The 21,179-nt window shown below is 34.4% G+C and overlaps 1 protein-coding gene across 7 annotated transcripts in view; it reads left to right on the top strand.

Moving 5' to 3' along the window:
• The window catches only part of Grik2 (glutamate ionotropic receptor kainate type subunit 2), a 618,878-nt gene that overhangs the window by 370,764 nt on the left and 226,935 nt on the right, over positions 1-21,179 (top strand). For all 7 annotated transcript variants that reach the window (XM_038339004.1, XM_038338998.1, XM_038338997.1 and 4 more), the window contains one exon: positions 14,029-14,142. In XM_038339004.1, coding sequence (XP_038194932.1) covers positions 14,029-14,142 — 114 coding nt within the window. The remainder of the gene's footprint in view (positions 1-14,028; positions 14,143-21,179) is intronic.

Below are 21,179 nucleotides of genomic sequence, written 5' to 3'. Positions count from 1 at the left end.
GAAAATACAATAATATACATAATCCAGACTCTTTGTATTTTCTATCTTTACATTATTTATTTTTCTTCACTCCTTTTCCTATCACTGTCTGTACTTGGTCTTTTTAAAGCTGAATCTGTCTTTATTGAGTATCTATAATTATTTTCTGATCAGGAACACTTTTTTATTTTTAAATGCTAGGACCAGCTCTGTAGTCCTCCCTGTTGGCTCCATCCAGTCCAACATGGTGGAATCTTGTTCACTGCCTCTGAGAGTCATGCACCCTGCCCCAGCTCCAGGGTTGCATCGAGATTATTTCACCACTTACAAACTAGTAGCATGCTGCTCACAAACTTCATTTAAATGCTCCCAACTGAACCTTCTGAAAAAGACAGAGCCATTTGTGCTGACAAACCATGAAGTCACCGTTTTTATTTATTTATTTATTTATTTATTTATTTATTTATTTTTGGTTTTTCGAGACAGGGTTTCCCTGTAGTTTCTAGAGCCTGTCCTGGAACTAGCTCTTGTAGACCAGGCTGGCCTTGAACTCAGAGATCCGCCTGCCTCTGCCTCCCGAGTGCTGGGATTAAAGGCGTGCGCCACCACCGCCCGGCGAAGTCACCGTTTTTAAAGAAGCTGTGCAGTTTTTGTGGCACCTCTCTTAAGAGAGCAATTGTGCCCCTGCTCACCACCAGCAAACAGAGCCCATACTATAAGCCTGTAGGCTGAAGATGGGTGCCCCAATACTATAGAAGAACTATGAGTGACTGTCCAAGCAGTGAGATGTCTCTGTCAATTATAGAGTTTTGGAAGTTGCTTACAATGCACATCCTGTATCCTGTTAACTTATGTAATATTATATCCTTCTGGAGTCTTTCATGGAGTTGAAAAACGATAGTTATAATTATAGCTTTCCTTAGCTATGATAAAAGATAAAGTAGATATAAATTTTATAGCTATATTTTTTGCTTGATAACTGTTTTGTTGTATGCAATCTTGCTATGTTAAAGTTAAAACCTTCCTTTTTTGAGACAGAAAATGGGAGGTGTAGTGGGAAGTCATGCTGTGTATATATTGCTTTTATTGGTTAATGAATAAAGAAGCTGCTTGGGCCTGTGACAGGACAGAATAAATAGAGGCAGGAAAACTAAACTGAATGCTATGAGAAAGAAGGTAGAGTCAGAGAGAAGCAATGTAGCTGCCACAGGAAACAGATGCTGGATGCTGGATGGAACCTTATTGGTAGGCCACAATCATGTGGAGATATACAGATTAATAGAAATGGGTTAATTTAAGATATATCAACTAGGTAGAAATATACATAAGCTATATTTCAAGCAGTATTTTAATTAATATTTTTTCAGTGTGATTATTTCAGGTCTGCATGGCCAGGAAATGAATGAGCAACCTCTGCCTACACTTCGTGATGAATTCCTCTCATTCATTCACTTGCATATAGGCTATTAAGCATACATCATAGATACTTACATCTATGTCTTCCTCATTATTTGGAGATGTCATTAGGATCACATTTATATATTTTAGGAAGTTGCCACTGCACTAGTTTTCCATACCACCCCTCAAATGCTCCTCTATTTTAGCTGCCTCTCCATTAATTCCTTCCTTCAATCCCATCTCCATTCCCCCTTCCCACATGATTCTTCTGTTCTGTCCCTGATCCTGTCAACAGTTCCCTAGTAAAATCCATAGTGGGTTTCTTTTCTCTGACTCTTTACTTTTTTGGGGCCCTCTACCCATCTCCCAATAAGTACATGGAGGCTTATTATTTCTTATGAATCCCCAGTCTTTGTTTGGCTTGTTTCTCTCCGGGTTTTCTTAACTTCAATTATCTATCTACCTTATGCCACTAAGCTTTCATCATTTTTCTGTATGTTGTTCCTTACTTATTACTCCATGGCTTGATGTGTAGCTGCATGACTGGCCTGGAGTTTTCTTTTCACTTCTTGAACATCTCTTCCCAGATTTTTCCTAATATTTATTCTCTTCCTGACAGCCTCATCTAGCCTTTTTTTCTGCCTTGTTATTTGCCTTTCAGCTTATAATTGACCAATCAGATATTTTAAACATGCAAATTTACACAGCTTCACAGAGTTAAATAAATGCAGCATAAAAGAATTCATTACATCTTTGCATCATTAAATAAATATTTTACAACATAAACAAATATAACACATCTTCAACTAATATTCTAAAACCAAAATCTATTCTGTTTTCCCATCCCAGGGGAATCTATGAGTCCATTCAGTGCCTTCTATGTACCTAAACTCTCTGGGTCTACAAATTGTAGCATGGTTATCATTTATTTTATGGCTAATAAACACATATAAAGTAGTAGATAACTTATTTTTCTTTCCAGGTCTGAGGTATCTCACTCAAGATGAGTGTTTCTAATTCCGTTAGACTACAGATTTCATTTGTAATTTGTTTAATAGCTGAATAATACTAGATTTTGTAAATGAACCTCATTCTCTTTTTCTATTCTTCTGTTTAGGGAGATCTAAGTTATTTCAAATTTCAGTCTAATATAAATAGAGCAAAAGTGAATGTGGTTGAGCATGATCGCAGGAAAATGAATATATGATCAAGAGTTGGTATAGCTGGGTCTTGAGATAGATTGGTTTTTATCTTTTGGAGGAAGTAACTTGTTTGTTCCTGACCAGTTAGCCCTGAAATAATCACACAGAAACTATAGTATTTAAATCGCTGCTTGATCAATTCATTCTAGCTTCTTCTTGGCTATCTCTTACATATTAATTTAACCCATATCCATTAATCTGAACATCACCATGCAGTTGTTGCCTACCAGCATATTTTCAGCACATCTGTCTACATATAACAAGGCAGGAATCAAGCAAAAATTACAGTTACAATGTTTATATGTAGAAGGAGCTGTGGGCTGTATCCTGCCACCTGGCTAGCTTTACCCAAAATAATTACATGGAAACTGTATTCTTTTAAACACTGCCTGGACCATTAGTTTCAGCCTCTTACTGGCTAACTCTCACATCTTGATTAACCCATTTCTATTAATGTGTATAGCACCACGAGGTAGTGACTTAACGGGAAGGATCTTAGCCTACATCCATCTCAGGTCAGAGAATCATGGTGACTGACTCACTTCCCTTCTTCCCAGCATTCTGTTCTGTCTACTCCATCCACCTTTATTCTGACCTATCAGGCCAAGCAGTTTCTTTATTAATTAACCAATGAAAGCAACACATAGACAAATGACCCTCCTCCATCATTTATATCTACTTTATCTTTTATCATAACTAAGGAAAACTATAACTATTACACCATCAAACTCAAGAAGGATATAATATTACCTAAGTAAACAGGATGTGCATTGTAAGCAACTTCCAAATCTCTAGAAATTACAGAGACACCTTGCTGCCTGGACAGTCACCCAAAGTTCTTCTGTACAATTGGGGCATCCATCTTCAGGCTACAGGCCCAGGGTCCAGCAGACTTTTTCATGAAGCAGGATATTTCAAAGACAGTTCCACTTCTATTTGTCAGTCACTTTCTTCTCTGTCCTGCAGAATGTTTAGCAGACTCTTTCATGAAGCAGAAACCCTGAAGAATTGTCTAACCTTTAAGCAAGTTTAGTAGTCATTTCTCTGTGGGTCCTGCATGTCCAGTTTATGTAGCACACCATCAATCAGTCCATGCAAAAATAGTTTCTTGCCCATATGGCTCAACTTCATAAGAAACCTCTTCAATGCCCATCTTCTTTTTGAAGTAATTGGTGCTGCCAGAAACATATGTGTCTCATAGTTATGAAAAGTGCTAAGATTTTAAAATATTTTAAATGACATATTCTGAAGGTCTCTGAAAGATTTGAAGAATACTTATCCACTTGAAATATATCTCTGTATATGTAGAAAATATAACTAACATGACTACAAGCTTGACTATTATAGATGATTATCTACTAAGCTATATTTATTAATTATACATTATATTTCTAAATGTTCTGTACAAATACAATACCTTAATCAAGATCAGAAATACATATACACAGTATAACAAAATTGACCTAAAATTAGTATCACTAAGCCAAGATACATACCAATGCAAATCTCTATAGTATGTTTACCTTTAAATGCAAACAAAAATTTCTAGACACTATTTGGGAATATGGGCATAGTTCTCCCCCAAACTTCTTCCTGATGTTTTTTTTTTTTGCATGAAGTATTTGTGGGAGTGTATTCAGAGTAATCATTCAGGGGGTCTTAGTGCATCAAACCATATTAGTCTGGAAGCAATCCACAAGTTCTCATCCTCTATGGAAACAAAAAAACTTCTTTTTCAAAGCAACATATCCTTAGACCCAGATTATGAAGTCAAGATTCCTTTGTAATATATATGCTGGTCTAGCTTAGCAGCCCATATAATGAAATGTCTCTCTGTACTTAGCTCCTTTACAGTTAAAAAAAAATCAAAGAAAACACAATAATATACATAATCTAGACTCTCTGTGAATTTTCCATTTTTATGTGGCTTATTTTTCTTTACTCCTTTTAATCTGACTGTTCTCTGTTTTTTAAAGACTTTGTTTAATTTTTGTAAATCCTATTACTTTTATAACTGTCTATAGTCTATTTTCTTGTCTCTTCCAAGCCTATTTACATGTATCCAACACTGTGACCCATTTAGAGGTCTTTTATGTCTGAATCTGTCCTATTGTGCTTTCACAATTCTTTATTCTATAGGAGCACTTCTTAAAATGCTAAGCACTTCTTAACTACTTAAACTGTGCCATTGCTCAGTGAAATATGGCACTGTATGCTTGACTAACCAAGACCAGCCTCTGAGATCCATACACACTGTTCCATCTCTAGGCATAAAGATGGTGCATATTGCCACCAAGCAAGCCATACCATATTGCTCACAAACCCCATTCAAATGCTCAGTCTCCTGGAAGAGCCAGAGTTCACACTGGCAGAAAGACCCAGAAAGCCAGCATTTCGATATGATGCAACTTTTTGGGGGGGCTATGGCTGAATCAGTAAGACCTCTCCTAAAGGATCCACAGCATGCTGCCAGCAAACAATGTCCATTAAAAATGCGACTAAACTTGTTTTTAATTTTATTTTGTATTCATTTATTTTTGCTTCTAAAGTTCCTTTCTAAGTTTTCTTAGGTTTTAAGTGGATTTTAATTGTCCACATGGGTGCCAATTTGTTGGAACGAGGCCACTTGTTAGTTACCAACAACTGAACCCTGAAATAATCACAATGAAACTATATTATGTAATTCACTGATTGGCCCATTAGGTCTAGCTTCTTATTGGCTAACTTTTACATATTATTTTAACCCATCTCCATTAATCTGTACATCACCATGAGGTCATGGCCTATCAGCAAAGTTTCAGCATGTCTGTCTCCAGCTGTGGATCCATGGCTTCTCTCTGATTCTGCCCTTCTTTCTCCCAGCATTTAGTTTTCTCCTCCTATCTGTTTCCCTATAGCTCAGCTATAAGCCCAAAGCAGTTCCTTTATTAACCAATGATATTCACAACATACAGAGTAACCAGAGTAACCTTCATACTGATTTTCATTGTGTCTGTTCAAGTTTGTACTCCTTTCAGCAATAAATGATTGTTTTCTTTGGCTCCACATACTTCTCAACATAAGCTTTCACTTTATTTGTGGATTTTAGCCATTCTGACAGATATAAAATGGAATCTCAAAGTACTTTTCATTTGTCTAATGGCTAAAAATGTCAATCATTTCTTTGAGTGTTTTTCAGCTATTTAGTTTTTTCTAGTTATCTAGTTATCTGAACCCCATTTTAAAATTATAATCCCATCCAGTCTCTTGAGTTCTTTATATATTTTGAATATTATTTTTCTATGGGATATCTAGTCAGTGAGTATTTTCCCATTACTTTTGGCACTGCTTTGTCTAAATGACAGTGTCATTTTTTAAAATATGATTTTTAGTTTTATGAGGTCCCATTTCTTAATTGTTGATCTTAGTGTCTATGCTATCAAAAAGTATTCTTCTGTGCCAATGCATTCAAGATGATTCCTAGCTTTGTCTTCTATAAGTTTCAGAATTCATTGTTGTATGTTGAAGTCTTTGATTTATTTGGTGTTGAGTTTTATTCAGTGTGATAAGTGAGGATCTATTTGCATTCTTCTACATACCAATATACAGTTAGACTAGTGAAATTTGTTGAAGGTATTTTCTCTTTTCCAGTGTGTATTTCTGACTTCCTATCAAACAAGTAGATGTTCATAGGTGTATGAGTGTATTTCTGTGTCTTCATTGGAACTCCATTGATCAACTTGTTTTTATTTATCCTGATACCATGCATGTTATTATTATTATTATTATTATTATTATTATTATTGTAGCTTTTCAGTTCAACTTTAAATCAGGCATGATGACAACTTTGTATTGCTCCTGTTCCTAATTTTAATGGAATTTCTTTGAGTATCTCTCCATGAAAATTAGTTTGTGCTATTGTTTTGTTGAAAGTTGTCTTCATTATATTTAGTTTAGTGCTTTGTACTGCTAATCAATTCAGGACCTTACCATGAAGGTGTGTTGGATTTTGTCAAAAACACTTTTCTGTGTCTAATGAGATGATTATTTGTTTTATTTCTTTCAGTTTTTTTATATGGCAGATTACATTTACTGATTATATATATTGAACCATCCCTGTACCTCTAAGATGAACTTTACTTGATCTTGGTGGATAATATCTTTGATGTGTTCTTGGATTCAGTTTGTGAGATTTTATTGAGTGTATTTAAATATTTGTTTATAATAGATACTGATGTATAATTCTCCATTTGTGGGTCTGTATGTGGTTTGTGTATCAGGGCAACTCTGAAATCATAAAATTAATTGGAAATGTTAATTTTGTTTCTATTTGGGGGAATAATTTGCAAAGTATTGATGCTAAATGTTCTTTGAAAGTCTGGTAACATTCTGTACTAATTACATTAGGCCTCTGGGCTTTTATTAGTTGTCAGACTTATAATGACTACTTCTATTATAGTAGGATTTATAAGTCTGTTTAAATTGCTCATCTGATTTTGACTTAAATTTGGTAAGTTGTTCCTAGTGAGAACATAGGGGAAGCATAATTTATTTAATAAATAATAAAATTAGTATAATAAAGTTAAAAACACATTAGTTTGAGTTCTTTAGTTCTCACAGTGGTGAGAAATTTGAAGAAATGGAGTTTATATATCCAAGTTATCTGGCAATAAGTGGTGACACCATAGTGGACAATCTGATATTCATCCCTTCAGTTATTGCTTATGTAATTTAGGTTATGAAAGAGTCTATTAACAAATAGGAAAAAAATTATTGATAAAAATGCAGTAGGTATTAGCTGTGATTTATTTTGTATCTTTTCTATAGTTATAATTTCATGGCAATAAACATGCATTTTATGATATAAAGAAAAATTTGGCAGCTAACAGGAGTAAGTTAAACTGACCGAAATAATTATACTATTAATATTATTGTTGTTATTACTACTACTATTGCTACTACTACTACTACTACTACTACTACTACTATATTCTAACCACAGTTTCTCCTCATTTCTTTCTTTCCAGACCCTCCCCTATACCTCCCCTCTGCCCTTCACTGCTAAGCAGTTCTTGTTTCTATTCAAAAAAAGATAGGTCTCCATGGTTATCAATAATCTATGTCATATCAATTTCTAGTAAGTTTAAGTTCTGACCCTTGTATTAAGGCTGGACAAGGCAACACAATATAAGAAATAGGGTCACAAAAGCCATCAAAATTGTCAAAGACATTCACTGATATCACAGTGGTGAGCTTCCCAGAAAAAGACCAAACTATATAGCTGTATGTATATGCATAAGTCTTAGTCTCATGTAGGCTCCCTAGTGTAAGTTCAGTCTCTGTGAGCCTTGTAAGTCCAGGTTAATTCATTCTGGGGGTTTTCTTGTAGTGTCGTTGACCCCTCTGGCTCCTGCAATTCTTCTTCCCCCTTTTCAGCAGGATTCTCTGAGCTCAGCATAATGTTTGGCTTTGCATATCTGCATCTGTTTCCATCACTTCCTGTATGGAGCTTCTGATGACAAATGGTCTAGGTACCAATTTATGAGTATAGCAGAAGATAGGCATCATTACAGTGATATTTTTCTCTAGTACTATTTGTTTCTATCCTAGGTCTCTGAACCATCCAGCCTCTGGGTCCTGACACTCCAGACAGTGTCAGGGGTCAGTTCACTCTCATACTGTCGATCTGATGCTGGAACAGTCATTGGTTGGCCACTTTCATAAATTTGTACCACCCTTACCCCCATCATATCTCATAGACAGGACAGATTGTAGGTCAAAGACTATGTGTCTGGGTTGGTGTTCCAGTCCCTCTAATGAAGTCTTGTCTTGTCATAGGAAATAGCCAGTTCAGGCCATGTATCCCTTACTGCTAGGAGTCTTAGCTAGAGTCATCATTTTAGATTACTTGGAGTTCCCTTACCCCAGGTTTGTACCTCAATCTGAAATACACTCCCTTTTCTAGTCATCTTATTCAGTACTCTCCTTCACCAGCCCCTCAACCTGATCCCTCATGTTTGCATCCCTACCTGTCCCAGTCTACCAACAAAATATCTTTAAGATAGTTATTAATTTCCTCCAATATTTTGATTGTCCTTTCCTTGATTTCTTTAAGAATTTATTCATTTCCTTTTTAAGGACCTCTATCATCATAACAAAGTTAGTTTTAATGTCATTTTCTTGTGTTTCAGCAATGTTAGAATATTCAAGGAATGTTATAATGGAATGCCTGGTCTCTGGTGATGACATTACCCTTGATGTTTCTTGTGTTCTTACACTTATGTTTAGGCATATGGATTTAGAGTGATTATAGGACTAGATGCCAATTCCTGAATGTGTTCTTGCAGGTGGAATGTCTTATTATTATTTGGTTTTTGTTTCTTCTCTGGGCATCTGAACCTCATGACCTGTGATTTAGTAGAGGGTCTCCACCATCATTGGGAACTGAACTTCTGATGACCCACATGGCCTCTGGTCCAGCAGGGGCTTGCCACTCTCATTTTGGGGCTAGAGTTCTGGTTATGGGTGTGACCTTTGATCTGGCTGGCATTCTTCTGGGCTTTAGGATTCCACTGTGGCTTCTGGTGGGGTAGGAAGCTTCTGACTGGTTTTCAGAGAGTTGCCATGGTCTCCCCAGTTAAGGATTTTGTCATGGCCTTTGATGGAGTGGAAAGTTTCTACTGGAGATCTGGCCTGGAATATAGTGACAATGAGATGGCTACTGATTTTGCTGAACACATGCTGGAAGGGCCAGGGGGTGTGTGGAGTGGTGGCTTATCCTTTAGAGAGGTGACCTGGCCTATGGTAGGGTACCCGCCTTATCCCAGAAGCTTGGCTAGATATGGTGATGAGGAAATGGAGGAGTTGAAGTTGTGCAGGAAGAAGGTTGAGTGGGGTGGGCTCTGTCTTCCTTGGGGTACTGGGTGCTGACCTGGCCTCTGGTGAAGTAATAGACTTCTACAAGGTATATAGGCCAGGATCTAATAAAAACTATTATACTGTATTTATTGCTTCACCATTCACAAAAGTAAAGGTGCCTCGATGCCCACAAGTGATGAGTGGATAAAAAAATGTGGTGCATATTCACAACTGAATTTTATTCAGTAGAAAAGAATAAAATTACAATATTTTTAGGAAATTAGAAGGAACTGGAGATATTTGTATTTGTGAAATAAGGTTGTTTCAGAAATAAACACAGTAATTATGGAAGTTATAAAAGTTTACATTTTGCGTACAAACTTGTGATTTATAGAAGGTAACAATGAGCACCATGGCTGTATAAATAAACATATGAACTTAAATAGCTTAGATCAAATTCTTCTTATCAAAGCAAACTATAAAGCAACCAGAAGAGAATGAAACTAGATAAGTAAGTTTAAATGCTGATATGCTGATATTCTGAATTAGTAAGAGAAATTATGTTAAGATTATTTTCAATGCCCAGCAAAATCCAAGCAAAATCCTTCACAGACTGCAAAAGAACGGTACTCAACTTCATATGGAAAAGCAAAACACTCAGGATAGCCAATACAATCCTATACAATAAAAGAACTTCTGGAGGCATCACAATTCCTGACTTCAAACACTACTACAGAGCCACAGTACTGAAAACAGCCTGGTATTGGCATAAGAACAGACAAAAGGACCACTGGAACCAAATAGAAGACCCAGATATCAATCCACACATCTTTAAATATCTGATTTTTAACAAAAAAGCAAAAAAGTATCAAATGGAAAAAAGAAAGCATATTTAACAAGTGATGTTGGCATAACTGGATATCAACATGTAGAAGAATGAAAATAGATCCATATCTGTCACCATGCATAAAACTTAAGTCCAAGTGGATCAAAGACCTCAACATAAAGCCAGCCACACTGAACCTAATAGTAGAGAAAGTGGGAAATACACTTGAACATATTGGCACAGGTGACCGCTGACTAAATATAACCCCAGAAACACAGACACTGAGAGAAAATTAATAAATGGAAGCCCCTGGAACTGAAAAGCTTCTGTAAAGCAAATGACTTAGTCAACAAGACAAAACAACAACCTACAGAATGAAAAAATATCTTCACTAACCCCACATCGGACAGAGATCTGATATCAAAAATATACAAAGAAATCAAGAAATTGGTCACCAAAAAACCACATAATTCAATAAAAAATAGAGTAAAGACCTAAACAGGGAACCCTCAGTACAGAAATTTAAAATTGCTGAAAGACACCTAAGGAAATGTTTAACATGCTTAGTCATCAGAGAAATGCACATCAAAACAACTCTGAGATTCCATCTTATACCTGTAAGAATGATCAAGATCAAAAACACTGATGACAACTTATGCTGGAAAGGTTGTGGGGAAAGGGAACACTTCTGCATTGCTGGTGAGAATGCAAGCTAGTACAACCCCTTTGGATACCATTGTGTTGATTTCTCAGAAAATTAGGAAACAACCTTCCTCAAGACCCAGTAATACCACTATTAAATATATATCCAAAGGATGTTCAATCATGCCGTGAGGACATGTGCTCAACTATGTTCATAGCAACTTTTTTTTTGTCATAGCCAGAACCTAGAAACCACCTAAATGCCCGTCGAAAGAAGAATGAATAAGGAAAATGTGGTACATTTACACAGTGGAGTACTAAACAGCAGATAAAAATAATGGCAACTTGAATTTTGCAGGCAAATGCATGGAGCTAGAAAACATTATTTTGAGTGATGTAACCCAGACACAGAAATTTGGTGCAGCTGGATTATTTGGAAGATATGTTTTAAGATTTTTTGAGGAACCTCCATACTGATTTCTAAGTAGTTGTACCAATTTGCATTTACAATACCAGCGGATAAGTGTTTTCTTTCCCTAATACCCATGCTAAAATTTGTCATAATTTGTTTTTGATCTTAGCAATTTTGACAGGTGAAAGATGAAATATAAAAACAATTTTAATTTTCATTCGCTTGATGGCTAAGTATGTTGAACAAGTTTTAAATGTATTTTCAACTTTTTTATTTTAATTCTTGAGAATTGTTTATTTAATTTCATGCCCCATTTATAGTTTTGGCTTTCCTAAACCTCATTTTGTAGAGCTATTCTCCATTTTACAGAAGTCCTATTTACCCTTCCAGCACAATTTCGGTAGTAAAGGCATGGGTTAACATACCCAGTTATAAATTCCTTTCTTTTATTGGGATTTTTTACATTTATTTTATGAAGGAAATATGTTTGTAATTTTGTTTTTATTGTGTGTTTATTTGGTCTGATATTAGGTACTGTTCACTTTAGAAAAAAAAGTTTCTAATCTTTTCATCTGATAAGATTATTTTTCTTAAAATTATGTGTATGAGTGTGTGTCTGGGGACATGGGTGTGCACATGCATTCAGAGGTCAGAAGACATTATGAGATCCCATGCAGTTAGGGTTACAGGTGGTTGTGAGGTGCCTGAAAATTAAACTAAGTTCCTCTGACACAGAGGTAAGTGTGACTATCTTCTGAACAATCACTTCATTCCAATAAAATTGTTTTTTTTATTACTGTTATGTGCATTAAGTGAATTAAAGAATGCTTTTCATCAGTAACTTTGAGGGTAATATTAGGTAGGAAATGGCGGGGAAATTATGACCATTAATGCATTGTTTAATAGAATTACAGCATTTAAGATCTGGCTATTTCATTAATGATGGAAATAAAAATAAATTATCTAAAGGGAAAAAATTGACAAATATTGGTTATAAACCACAGATAGAAAAGTGGCAGTCACTGTGAGATACCATTGAGAGACACTTCATGTTTAGTGTATAGAGAACTTTTAAAGATTTTTATATTTGAATGATTTCAGTAAATCAGCAGTCATTTTAAATTTGTACTCTTTTCTCCACTGCGCCCAGGCACCTGGAACAGCCTCCGCTTTTGTGACCTCATAATAGTCATAAACTATGATTTTACATGGTAAATAATTGTCAGAAAGTAATTTATTTTGAAAATAAAAAAGAAGCAATTTTGGGTCTTCTTTCTCTTGATGAATTCTTTAAATTTTTCATTTATTGACATAAAAATATTTAATGTGATTATATAGTTATTAATAAAATAAAATATTAATTAATCATGAGATAATGGTAAAGAGCTGTTTAAGATATGTGCAAAATTATATAATTTTATAAATCGTTTATATTTTTTACAGTGTTCAAACATTATAATGGAATTCATGTTTACATAAAACTATCTGAATGCTGTATATATCATTCTTTCATTTAACAGAAAATAGTCATACTTTTCCAATTTTTATTCAATTAAAATGAAAGTAGAGGTTTAAAATTTAATAAGAAAATCATAATAAATTTGTGTCTACAATAAAATGCAAGAAAATTAAGGAATTTTAATCATGTTACAAGATCTTTAATATACTATTTATGTAACATCAAGAATAATATCTGCTAAATCAATGTTACCTTCAAGATAATTTTGTTTATGTACAGAGGTTGGTTTTTATAAAAAAAATTGATGCTGTACTTTGATGAAAATAAGTAAGATAATTAGCTAGGGGAATATGAAGACAAATTTCATTACTGATAATCCTCAGGTATAGAAGGGTAGCAATAGAGAAGTACTTTATACACAGTTCTTCTTATGTTCTGTTTCACTGATGATTAACACTTGTGGGGCCATGATGTAATGTAGTTACTATTAAACACCCAACCTGTGCCTTCTGTGAGGTCTTGTGTTTGTATGTCCTTTCCTGGAGACTGACTTTGTCATTCCACTCATTGTGTTCAGTCGCATAAACTGTCTACAGACAAATAATATGGAATATAGCCTCACCTATAGGAAGACATTGGCTCATTAAAATCTATTTAAATAGAGGACACAATGAATCACTGGGGTAGGTTATCTAGATGATATTGTACTAGAATCTCCTTTCCAGAATTAGTTTATTACTACAAAAGATTATTTTAAAAGCCCCAAAGATATCTTGATATAGATTTACTCTACCTGCAGTTAGACAGAAAGGTAGTCAATCCCTCCCATAAGCCTGTCTATACTTATTAATTATCCTCAGTCTCCAGGTTTTCCCCTGTCTTTTAGCTTTGTCTGTGATGTGGAATATTCTCTTTACAATGAGAGAATGAAATAGGGCCATTACACTAAAGGACGTACCCTATCCGTCAGTTTCTAGTAGCTACCAATGTATGATCAAATGTGGTTTATCTTGGAGAATGAATTTAATGGAAAATGAAGCTCTCATACTGATGGTGGCAGTATGGTGAATTATTTTCTTATTTAATGTCACAGTTCGCTAGACACATTTCACAGAACAGTGAATCATGCTTAAAACAAGCAGTCTATACTTCAATGACAGAACATAATGCTTCAGAGGTGAATAGTAAGTGTTGGCAGTCCTAACTTTCCCTTCCAGAACCTTCTCTCAGGTGCCTGATGGACAATTCACAAAATACATTTGCTGTTTTATAGATTGGAACGTGGGACCCAGCCAGTGGCCTGAATATGACAGAAAGTCAGAAAGGAAAGCCAGCGAACATCACAGACTCCCTGTCTAATCGTTCTTTGATTGTTACCACCATTTTGGTAAGTTTTTGTTTCTCGATTATTTTAGATGAGTGTAGATAGAAAAGAACATTTCAATAGGAATACTAATGAACAGAATGCACTGTTTTATAGTCATTTAGCAATGACTATAAAACAGAAAACTCAATATTTATTCAGTCCACATTTTATTTTGTTAATTTTCAGTGATATAAGTCACATAAATATTTGAGGTATCTGTATTTAAAAACAGCTTTATGTGTTATTGGAAATCGTGACATTTATACAGAATTTATTACTATCGATGAATTGTCAACGTCCAGATTTGAAAACCTTATAGACATGTAGATGCATATAGTTAAATGAATAGCCAAAAGTAAATTCTTTTACTGAAATTGTATTTCACAGTATATAGAAATTATTTTTCAATATATCCTATAAAAATTACATTTTTACCTTGTTTTCAATTTCAATGTTTCCAGCTCGACTAATAACTCTCATTTTACTAATTTTCCTTATGAAATAAAATAGAAAGTAATTTTAAAAACCAGAAACATTTCACTGCTACCATAATTAAACCAAAGTTGATAAATTAGGTATTTTACCAATGAAATAATTACCTGTTTTAATTAGATTGCCAGTAATTATCATTCATGGCAATTGCAAAGAAGAATCTTATTTTTAGAATAAGCAGTAGCTTTTAGATTATTTAGTCAGTATTTTCTATTGTCAATATAAGTTATCTAGTGCTTTTTCTGTTTCTCTTGACCAGAGGAAACAAAGCTAGCATCTCAGAAAACCGCTGTAAATATTAAGTATCTATAATCTCTAAATTTGAGTACAGTGATAAATCATTGCAGGAAAAATCATATTTTTGAATCTTAGTAGCAAGAATGGATGTCAAAACTAGAGGCACTCAAAATGAAATAGTTTGGATTAAAAGTTTTTAATAGTGAAGCAATACTGGCAACAATGACCTAACAGCCTTGGTGTGATGAAGTTTTTTATTCTCTAGCTGAGGATTTGAGACTCTTCTTTATTTTATCTAAAACCTTTAAGACCCTCTTCAACCTAATATTAGTCTCCCCCTGTTTCTTTTCAAGCATAACCTCTATGTGCACAAAACAAGAATAATTCTTCAGCCATAACTTTAGTACAGGCAACAACACATCTGACTTCTTGTTCATCAAACCATTTGTCCCAGATGTCATGATTTCCTATTATGATTGTTTCAGGAGACATGTACTTAGTCCTTCTGCTGAAAGCCAGCCTATTCTCCTGGGCTTTTTATTGTATCTATGCAATATTACTATTTTTCTAATTTCATACCATACAAAATTTTAAATAATTCACAGTGATCATAGATAGTTCATCCTTGACAGTCATGTCTTTTACAGTCTTAACTCTTCCCACTCTGTCTTCATTTCCTCATCAGGAATCTGTGTTCTGATTAACTGGGATTAGCCAGGTACCCCTCTATTGTGATTGCTTAACCCTTGCGCGCTCTCTCTCTCTCTCTCTCTCTCTCTCTCTCTCTCTCTCTCTCTCTCTGCAAATGTTCTTGTGACATTTTTGCATTTTCACTTATACACAATTCAGAATTTAAAAAAAGAATGCTTTTTTTGTTTTACATGTACATCATCTTCCAGAATATTATTGAAAAACAGAACTTGACTCAGTCTCTCTATTTTACAACATGTATTCCACAAATCTTACAGAGTAAAGATCATCTGTAGCCTTCTGTAATCTGGGCCTTTTGTCTGCCCAAACAAACTATGAAATGTGACCTCTATTTTATAATGACAAACCTTTACTCAGTTTTTTTATTTTCTCCTTATATTTCACATATCAACTCATCTTTCTAGCCTCATCTCTGAGGTGGCCATCCCAGCAAGGGCTGTAGTCACTCTGCTTAAATGAGTGCTGGGGTGGGCAATAGTGTGCCTTACACTCACAATTTCTCTCATCACATTTACCAGGTATTACAAAGGGATTTTTAATTTGCCCATTTCTCTATTGCCTTTATTGTGAAATTACATAATAGCAATAATCAAACTTTATATATTTTTTGGTTTCTTACTGCCACAGTGCCATTTATATAACATGATTAATATTTATCAATATTCATAAAACTATTTAATGATAATTAAATTAAAATTATAGAAAATATTACCTTTTAATAATCATATCTAAATATTTTTAAATATTCAGGCTACTTAATTTGTCTAGGAAAAGGAAGTAATCCAAATCACATAATTTTTTAATATTCCTTAATGACTTAGGACTATTTTAAAAAATAAATTTATATATATTTTTCTCAATCATAAACAACTTTGTATTTGTTAATATACAAGTACCATTTGATTACAGATTTTGTTTGTCTTGTACTAGGGGTTGAACTTAGGTTATTGGATATCCTATACAAGTGTGCTAGCTTATTTTAAGACAGGGTCTTGTTAAGTACTAAAGCTAGCCTAGATCTACAGCTATTGCTCAGGCTGTCTTTGACTTTGTGATCAGCTCAGACTCCCCTATAGTTGAGATTGCAGGTTTGTTTTAGAAAGGCAAGGTAATTGAGAATTATGTCAGAGTCAGCTATAAGCCAAAAGATATTTTACACTACAATGCTGAAAGCAAACCTGAATAATCTGAAATAACGTCTCTGTGTTTTAGGCTTAGCTATTTTATTTATAAGAGTTCCATAGATAGTAGTGATTTACAGTGGTACTTGACAACCACCAGTATGTTCAGCATTCCTTAAAACTGATGTAATTATCTATCAAACATGTATGATGACTTTTTACATTTTTGAGTATTCCAATATGCTAGTTCTTAAAAGATCCTATAATGTCCTAAAAGGAAAAAATAAATAATCTTGTCTTTTTATCCTTAATGTTTTTTCTGCTGTTTATTTGTTTGTTTTACTGTTGATGTTTTGCATAATACTCTGGTCATCAAGAATATATAATAAAAAACAGAATAAATTTGAAGGGATTATTTATCATGTCTATATTGAACCATTACAATATCTTGACATATAATTCATAAGTGTGACATCTGATTGGACTATTAATTACTTCCTGTCCTCAGTAGCTTGCATAGTATTTCTGATACCATGAAAGCTATATAGAAATAAAGGGGCTTTTAGGATATCCAGTTCACATTTATTCAGGTTCTGTGTTCTTAGTGTACTGTGTCTTCAACAATAGGGAATTCTGCTTCTGAGAGGCAACCAAGGGTAATGGCAATAGTCTATATTGATCTAAGAGTTACTTGCAATACCAACCATTTGAAAGGAGGTTTCTTATGCCTGGTACTGGGTTTTTGTTATTCTATGACTTATGTTTAGAGCATTTCCAGTTCAAGTAGCTTAGTCCCTTTAAGTTATATATGTGCATATACACATGTGTATGCATAAATACACTTACTGTATTATGTATAATTTTAAGTAATTATAAAATAATATGTTTCCATGAAGGTTTAATCCTCCAACTTTGATGTTATTTGTTTTTTGTCCTTCCTCCTTCTGTACTGAATGAACTTCTTTTCTACTCCCAAGTTGGAATTTCATTTTTCTGTTTTATAATACTTGTATTCTGCTATACTAAACAAAACATCTGTTTATTGAATAATGATGATACACTAACAATTTTTTACTGAAAGCCGTATTTGATGAATAGAATATATTTAGTTTGAGCTTATACACATTTGGAATTACAATGATGTAACAGAAAACTGCATACATGCACATAATAGCCTGTATTATGAAAATGAAAAAGTTGAATCTTTGATGCTTTAATTACAGGTTTATTCTGAGAATATGGGTGAAAAAATGTCACATTAAGACTCATTAAAAATTGGCAGTTATGGATTTTTGTTATAGATTATATTATCATATTGTTTAAGTATATTAGAGGTTGTCAATTATCCTCCAATAATTATGGCCTCACTAGCATGGAATAGTTATGATTCCAGTACTAAGCATTGTTTTCCTCTTATGAAAATGGTCTATAGTATAATTAGATATTTGTTTGTTTCTGCCAAGGTATATGAGTCACAACTGCACTTTATTGTTATACTGTTCAGATACATCTAAAACAGTCCTGAAACTAAAGTTCAGGGAACGTTATAGAAGAGGAGGCAGTAAGACTGTTAAGAGCAAGAGGATCAGACAGTTTGATGTCAGATTATGTTTCCTAGAACATTAGTAGCTACACCATAATATCTCAACAATATGTATTCAAGTCTTAGGGAAGAACACACCAATTGATTTTCCAGGGTCAAATAGTTAACTCTGAAAACATATATACAAGTAACATTATACAGATGGAATAGGTAATATTTAAGAATATATTCATATATACATATACACATATATACAGTATAACAATTAGTTCAAAAAAGGCCAGATATTTTAAATAGAGTAGAGATGTGTATAGAAGAGGATTTGAAGTAATGAAGGGAAGGGACAAATATATTTTAATCTATAAATTCTAGCATCTTAGAGTTCCATTTCTGTTGATGAACTCCATAACTGAAAGCAACTTGTGGAGGAAAGGTTTTATTTTATTTCACAATTCCAGGTAACAGTCTATTCCCTGAGGGAAGTTAGGGTGGATACACAAGCAGGGTGGAAATCTTTAGGCAATCAATGAAGCACAAATTATGGGAAACTGCTGTTTATTGGCTTGCTCGTCGTGGCTTGCTCAGCTTGCTTGCTGTCCCCCATTCAGTTTGGCACCACCCATAGAAGAGAAGACTTTTTACATCAAACTTTAATCAAGAAAATTCTCTCCAGACTTGCCTTCATGCCAATCTTATGAAAACATTTTCTTAATAAGATTTTCACTTTCCAGACATGTCTAGTTTTGTGCCAAGTTGACAAAAACACTACATAGAGAAGCCAAAGCCCAAAGTTCAAGAAGAACTTAACAAGAAGTGAGAACAGCGAAGTCCCTAACACATAAAAAGATTTCAGATGATTTTAAGTTGGCCATGGGGATTAGGTTGGCACAGTGACTTGTGTAGCAACTTTAAGTGAATGGAATATGTGCATATGGTCAATTATAATCTACAACAGCAGACATTTATAGCATGCTACCTCAGTGCCAGGTATAGATCAAAGCATTTGCCACATATTTTAGCTTTCAGAATATTTTTTTTTATTTTTTATTTCATTTTATTTTATTTTGGTTTTTCGAGACAGGGTTTCTCTGTAGCTTTTGGAGCCTGTCCTGGAACTAGCTCTTGTAGACAAGGCTGGTCTCGAACTCACAGAGATCCGCCTGCCTCTGCCTCCCGAGTGCTGGGATTAAAGGCGTGCGCCACCGCCGCCCGGCCAGAATAATCTTTTTAAAATAAGGTCGTGTACCACTATACCATACAATTTACTTTCTTTTTTAAGCTCTACTATTTATATACGTTCTGTTTTAGAGTATTTTGGCTTCATGTATATCTTTGCACCATGTGCATACCTGATGACCATTAGGTGCAGAAAATGGAAGTTTCATCTCAAGGAATTGTAGTTCCAGATGGTTTTGAGTAACTATATGGTTGATGGGAGCTGATTTTAGGTCTTTTGAAAGATCAGTAAATGTTCTTAACCACCGAACCACCTCTTAAGCCTCAAATTTTCATAATAATTTTTGAAAGTAGATACAATTGTTCACAGTTTCATAAGTGAGGAAAATAATATGTAGAATGCCTAAAAATATACATTTTATACATTGCTCATGGCTACTTATCTGCAAGGTAGAGTGGTAGGATTTCCTTCAAATTATCTGGCTACCATAAACTACTGATACTACAAAATGAGATTTGTAAGTTTTTAGTTATATACTATGGAAAAGGGGGAAAACTTATAACTAGGAACAAAATTTCACCTTGACTGAGAACAATTTACCTAAAACAATACTTGTATTTATATATCTCATATATTCTAGAACAGTGTTGTCTTTATTGTACATCCTTAATACTTCCTTTTTCTCCTTTATAGAGGAAAGTACTTGGGTACCATTTCTTTGATATTTTGGGCTTCCAGTCTGTACATGCCTAATAGAGCTCAGTTCTCTTTCAGCCTCTTTGGGTAAAAGGCTCATATCAAAACTGTGATGTTTGAAATTATTTTTAGACTCTCCCCTCAATAACAAGTTTTAGACCTGTTGTAAGAGGTCTCAGCCCTGAAAAAAACACACAGAAATTGTATTAATTAAATCACTGCTTGGCCAGTTAGTTAGTTATAGCTTCATATTGGCTAACTCTTACATCTTTTTTTTTTTTTTTGGTTTTTCGAGACAGAGTTTCTCTGCAGCTTTTTTAGAGCCTGTCCTGGAACTAGCTCTTGTAGACCAGGATGGCCTCGAACTCACAGAGATCCGCCTGCCTCTGCCTCCCGAGTGCTGGGATTAAAGGCGTGCGCCACCACCGCCCGGCTAACTCTTACATCTTAATTTAACCCATTTCTATAATCCTCACCCACCTCTATTCTGCTCTGCACAGGCCAAGACAGTTTATTAACCAATGGTATTCACAGTATACAGAGGGGAATCCCACATCATCTCCCCTTGTCTGTTTAGATGGCAAGAAAGGTTTTAATTTTAACACAGTAAAATTACATATAACAAAATAGGCATCAAATAAGAATTATAGTTACAATATTACTATCAATTTTATCTTTTATCATCACCAAGGAAAACTAAAATTATTTATTCTTCCACTCCATCATAGATTCCAGAAGGATATAATATTAACTAAGGAAACTGGAAGTATGTTGTAAGCAACTTCTAAAACTCTAGATTTGACAGAGACATTTTACTGCCCAGACAATCATCCAGAGTTCTCCTGTATCATTGGGGCATCCATCTTTAGCCTACAGGCCTATAGTATGCTGCAAAATTTTCCATGAATCAGAACATTTCAAAGACAATTTCATCTAGAAGTTTATAAGTCACTTTCATCTGTATCCTGCAGAATGTCTGGCAGACTATTTAATGAAACAGGAACCTTGAAGGACATCTCACCATTAGGAAAGTTTAGCAGGCATTTCTCTGTGGGTTCTGCATATCCAATTCATACAACAT

The sequence above is a fragment of the Arvicola amphibius genome, chromosome 8 (assembly GCF_903992535.2).
Source record: "Arvicola amphibius chromosome 8, mArvAmp1.2, whole genome shotgun sequence".
Taxonomy (NCBI): domain Eukaryota; kingdom Metazoa; phylum Chordata; class Mammalia; order Rodentia; family Cricetidae; genus Arvicola; species Arvicola amphibius.
The sequence above is the reverse complement of the archived record's forward strand: the minus strand, read 5'-3'. Positions and strand labels throughout refer to the sequence as shown.